This window comes from Rhea pennata, chromosome 3 (genome assembly GCF_028389875.1).
Source record: "Rhea pennata isolate bPtePen1 chromosome 3, bPtePen1.pri, whole genome shotgun sequence".
NCBI lineage: Eukaryota > Metazoa > Chordata > Aves > Rheiformes > Rheidae > Rhea > Rhea pennata.
This window is the reverse complement of record NC_084665.1, coordinates 6,551,991-6,557,990: the sequence shown is the minus strand read 5'-3', so window position 1 is coordinate 6,557,990 and position 6,000 is coordinate 6,551,991. Positions and strand designations below refer to the sequence as shown.

Genomic DNA, 6,000 nt, shown 5'->3' with positions numbered 1-6,000 from the left:
GAGGTTCTCTACCAGGCTGTTCATCCTCTCCCTAACTTCAGGTGCTTGGTGAAGGCAGAGCACAGCACGGAAAGTGGGAGGCAAGAAAAGATATTTATCAACTTGTTCTGCTGGCTCAGCGCAAGCCTAAATAGAAAAGGAAGACCATCTAGTCTGAAAGATTTCAGAGGAGGCTGTCACAGGAGCTACTTAAATATCAGAAGACGCTTCATTTTTTTCTAAAAAAAAAGGAACTAAAAGTCATTAATAGCAAGAAGGTCCTTTGACCTCATTTTACCTCCTTTTGTAGTTTCTCCTTCTGTCCACATCCTTCCAATACTGCATTTATCAGATGAGAGTTGCCATAGCTGGCAATCCACGTCTCACAGTTTGTTTCTAGATCACATTGCATGTGTTGGGAAGTAGCATAATCATGAGGCAGCCCAATGAATGTCCATTTACTGCTTGACTAGGTAATGGAGAACCTTTCTGTTAAATCCAGGCAGAGTTTCTATTGAGTCAGCTGTTCTTACCTTCAGGTTTTGGATGACCAGGAATTGCCTATGACCTAGGCAATTCAATGTAGACATTGAATGACCTACTTCCTGCTTCAGGAAAGATTGCAGTACTCTGAGGAAGTTTATGGATGATATCCTTAGATAAGCGATTCACCTGAGCCTGGAAAACATGAGCTTGGAGGTGTAAAGAGGTCTTGATATTACACACGTGGCAGCTGCTTTTGCTACTCTTTTCTGCAGAAATTCAAACTAAAAGACAGTCTCACTAAGGACTTTTTTTTCCTTCATGTTGTCTCTGGCTCTGCCACTTTCTTCTGTATCAAACTAGTGATATTAGTAGAAAGAAGTCATGTCGTCCTAGGACTAGAGTCTTGATATGCTTCATGTTTCTAAAGGCCTAATTTCAAAATTACATAAAGATTTAAATTAACTGGTGTCTTGGTTCAAGCAGTGTTTGTTGGGGAAGTATCTGACAACGACAAGTGAAGCAGAACGTTACCGAATATGCGGAAGATGTGTGCTGCAGTCGATATTCAGGCACGGCGAGAGAGTGCCAGGCTGGACACGGTCCCCGCTCTGCGCAGACCATTGGTACTAGCTCCCAGCCTGCACTCGAAATGTTAAAGAGGGCATACCGGCTTAGTACCGTGTTCACAAACATGTCCATCAACAGCAACCTTTGGGGAACGGAGTCTAATGAAACCATTCAGCTGCTGAAAAACAAACCGCCACTCTTTGCTTTCTAACCCTCAAACGAAACAGCCTTTCTCCATTAAAAGATAATCAGAGTGAGCAATTTAAGATCAGATATTTTGAAGGCAGAGGGGAGCAGGACTCTACGTGTAGGTTCAAGGGAGCTCACCTTCTGCTGAGCTGTTTGCAGGACAGCAAAACCACACTGAAGAAAAAGTAGGTTTTGAAATTCTAGGCTATTTGCAATCCACCCTCACTGAATTTTATAGCCCATTCATACACAGCTCAGAAGTTCGGGAATTGACCTATAATAATATGTGCAGATTTTCTACGGAAGCAAAGTTATGCTAAAAACAACTGATTGGGGAATTCATGAGGCTTGCTGCGATTATATTTTAGTGAAAAATGCCTAACTCCACACTGGCAGAGAACAAGACAGAAGTGAAAGTCCGTAACTACTACAGAAGTGCTTACTCTTTAGCGCACACAGCACATGAAAATATCAGTGGACTACAGGACCCCTCAGCAGCCTTTACTCTAGTCTCTACACACAGCCCATATAGTGAGTGAGTTGTACTTTTAGGAGCCCCAGAGGCTTCAGGTTGGGAATTACACCCACGGGCAGAGAGAGCGGGTGCAGGAGGGCCGCCGCACGCAGAGCCCGAGCCAGCCCTCCCGCAGCGCCCCTGGCCACCAAAAGCGCTCGTGCTCTCCCGCCCGAGCGAAAACGGCTCCAGGCAGCACCCTGCCTCAGCCCAACATCCCCCCGGCTACCCCCAAAGCGCCTTCGAGCAAACGCTGAGGGACGTGCGGGGCGCTCGGAAAGCGGCAAATGCTTCTAGTGGCAACGAGCGCCACGGGATACAGTTGAAACGGCTGCAAAAAGCAGTTAAAAAAACTCATTTCCTTGCGCCTGCATTCAGCAGATTCAACCAGGAGTCCTCCAAATACGCCCTGTTATCACAGCCAACATCCTCGCCAGGCTGGTCCCTGCGAGGCCGGGGGACACCAGCACGGGGACGGCTGCCCGCCGGCGCGCACCGGCCATGCCCCTGAGCGGCCAGCGTCCTCGAGCCCCGGCTCTGGGGAGAAAGAAGCGGGGGGCACCAACAGAGAGGAGATGCTCCGTGCCTGTTCGCCAGCGTTGAGCTCCAGCCAGGCAGGAGAAACGTCAGCTTGCTCCTCCAAAGCAAACCGGCTTTGACCCCAAGTACCTGCAGACCTCTGCCATGAAAGGAAAGCAAACAACTTGGAGATTCTGTAATTTATTACCGTTACCAGGGTGAGCACAGATACTTGATACCCAATTGTATGCAGAACTGTAAAAAAATAGTTTTAATACAGTATCAAAATTTACACAAGTGTAGTGTCAAAAGACCAGTGTCCCTCAGATTAGCCCCTGCACGTATGCACTGCAGGCACAAGCACATGTTCTACATTTCTTTCATACGTTTAGATATAGATATAGATAGAGATATATAGGAATACAACAATTGAAGTTTAACTATGCAAACAGTATGTATGGGAGAAAATAACATGTAAAGCTAACAGACAGCTGTTTAGGGGGTTATATATAAGAAATTTTCTGAGTGCAGTGTGTGAAAATAGGCAGCCAGACTCTGCGCTCCCAACTCAAGGAGAAGGAGCGAGCAGTTTCGCCTGAGAACGTAATGCCGGACCAGAGGCCTTACGTCAAATGGTACCAAGTGAAAATAACAACAGAATCCAACATAATTACCGCTGCAAATTAACACTTTGTGTTTTTATGAAGACATCAGATCTTACATCATATTATTATATAACAAAAGTACAGCAACCGAGCGACATTCCACTACAAATAGTCCACTAATACAGCATGTTACAAGCTCAGAGAAAACAGAGGATACTAACTTTGGCTCAAATCTTAGTAACCAAGAACAAACCAGAAACCTGGGAATTGTTGCATTCCTATTTTTTATTTTTATTTAATTTGTTGATGCTTAGCTATGGTAAAAAGTTAACTAACAGCATTCAGTCACAAGCCTGTTGCACATTCATACAAGAAACTATCATTGCTTTTAGATATACACAAAATATCTATCATTGCAATTCAATACACACAACTAATATTATACACATAGGAAAAAAAATAAACTAAGCATGTCTAGGGCACCTTCTGGTCAAATCTCAGGCAATCTGAACAAGAGCCTTCTGTCTTATAATAATGAAAGACATGCTCTGAGTAAATAAAACCTTTTTCTTTGTAAGAATGCTACAGTAGCAAGAAAAGCTTTTTTCATAATGCAGTGCAATCCTTTAGATTCTTACAGACTCTTATTAAATAAAACAGCATGTCTCTAAATTAAATACTAGAAATTAGCATCCCAGCAATTGGAAAATACTTTCAGAAAAAACTCTGATGGAAATTCTGATTTGTGACCTCTCATAGTGGTACCTAAATATTCTGTTCATTAAAGGGTTGTGAACCTCATACATGTCTTCAGAAGATTTGCATCAAAGTGAATCAAAAAGAAAGCTAATTTCACTTTCATTTAGAAAGAAATCATGTTTTACTACAAGTACTGTAGTTCTGCTACACTACTGGCTGGTTAGGAGACTTTATGGTCTTTAGCACCTCAAAACGCAAGTATTCTCTGACAAAACAAAAAATTCAGCTGGAAATTGCCAAAGCACCATTAACTGATACTTTATAGCATGAAGAGTGAGTAACTAAGTAAGTGACTTTCTCAAAACTGTGGAGACCAAAGGCACAGTTTATCGATGTCTTTCCAGTCTAGTGAGAAACTTCAGTTAAATCTAATGGACTTACCAGAGATTCCCTGTAACTATTCAAAATAATAATTTATTTCATGCAACTCCTGCAGAATCCCAATCATCTATTAGGTAGGGACGGGAATATCTTGACGCTTCTAAATGTGATGGGTTTAAATGGCAATGCCTTGGCAGCGTTTCACTAGTCAGTATGCTGAAACAGCAGTATACCAGGGACACTGAAAAACAGAACGCGTCTGGAAGATCTCTGTGCAGAATCTCTCCTGGTTTCCAACGAAGTCCTGTGTAGCGCATACAGACAACCCGTTGTCAGACGGAAAGTCACTGTGGATACAGTCACTCTTTCTTATCTCTCAGCAGCAGGTCAAACTCGTTCTCCTCAGAGAGAGCACTTGCTCAGGTCCTTTTACATAGGTCCTTTATACTGATTTCCTGACAAATGTTGTCTAATCCCAGGGCACGACCCTGCAGCATCTCCAAGTTTCCTCCACACAACCTAAAGGCAGAGATATAAAGAGATATCATTATCACCAGTTAAGATGCATTTGTACCCATATATACATGCATACGGAAATACCACGTGTTTGTTACACATACCATGCAGCACAGGTACGGACAGAGAGGCAGGGACACAAAACTTGAAAACAGAATATTTCTCAACGGATAAAACATTCCTTTTGAACATAGAAAGCACATGCTTCTAAGTAAAAATGATTAAAAATGGAGACAAATGAACTAGCACATGCATCACTAGGATATTTTATGCTTGAGATACACAACTGAGGACATTCACAGGCCTCAACTGAAACCCTTTGTTCAAATATTTCCCAAGCCTTATATTTTGGATAATTAATTTCAGAAGTGCACAGCTCAGTCCAGAGAAGCATAAACATTTTTAATGTTAAAGGCATACAGCAAATCTGTACATTTCTAGGAACTTACTTGTTCTCTTAAAATCAAGTAAAGCGCTAGAAGTATTTGTTTTCATTTCTTTTATTGACCCTTACTGTCAGTAGAATTGTGCATATAGTTACTGTTCTATATATGCTTGTGTGTTGTGTTGAACCAGAGCCATATGCAATTTGGTAAAAGTTCTCAAACTTTTTTTGTAATGTGGACCATATACTAAAAAGATTTCTTTCCTCATTCTCTTATCTATTCCTATCCATGATTGCAAAACACCTATGTCACAAGTATGGAATTCAAGGCATAGAAAATAATACTAGCAAAAAGAATCTAGGAAAGTGTCTACTAATGGCTTATAAAAAGATTGGCCATTTAGAAACGGGAGAATCAGTTGCCTGTGTCATATTACCAAGGTCTCTCTTCTACGAGCCACCAGAAACAAATTCACAGATCGCCACTCTACTAAGGATTAGAATTTCAGATTCCTTCTACTTAATAATAATCAACAAGCAGTCAGTTAAGGAATAACTACTACTAAACCACGCAGTCTCTGAAGCAACAGTGGCACAACTCGGGAGAAAGGCTGCAACTGTTTTCCGTTGTTCTTATTTACTACTTGTATTTTGCTGCTGCCTAAAGTAGGCAAATATGGGAAGTGTGGAGAACAGAAACACCCCAAGACTGGAAGGAATAGGACTATAGTCTTATTAACGAAGGCTGGACAAATTCAAGTGCAAAGCTTTGAAAGGAACTGTCTTCAGGGCCACTGGATGGGCCTAACCCAAAATTGATTCCCTGCAAAAATTCTATATGACCAAAATCTTGCACCCTGAAATCACCTGTAATTTGAAGGCAAAAAGGTGAGTGAATAACTAAACAGCTCCTGAGAAGTTATCATCATGGCAATACCAGAAAGCACAACAATAAAAATATGCTTGTGTTTTAGCCGTTTGCTGTAGAACATTATGAAATACTGTGAAGTAGCAAATGTATGAAAAATGTTTATTCAGTGAAACCTCCTGAATCAACTCTGCCTGAGTCATCACAAATGGTGGAAGGCTAGATTTGATGACATCGGTGTTTCTTTCCGACATTTTGTTGCTGACGTTATTAATTTACCATTATCAAAAAG

General features: G+C 41.6%; 1 protein-coding gene across 4 annotated transcripts in view; it reads right to left on the bottom strand.

The window, feature by feature from the left end:
- Window positions 1–2,439: 2,439 nt before the first annotated feature.
- The window catches only part of CCDC85A (coiled-coil domain containing 85A), a 100,310-nt gene continuing 96,749 nt past the window's right edge, over window positions 2,440–6,000 (bottom strand). For all 4 annotated transcript variants that reach the window (XM_062571483.1, XM_062571484.1, XM_062571479.1 and 1 more), the window contains one exon: window positions 2,440–4,458. In XM_062571483.1, coding sequence (XP_062427467.1) covers window positions 4,369–4,458 — 90 coding nt within the window. In that variant the 3' untranslated portion in view covers window positions 2,440–4,368. The remainder of the gene's footprint in view (window positions 4,459–6,000) is intronic.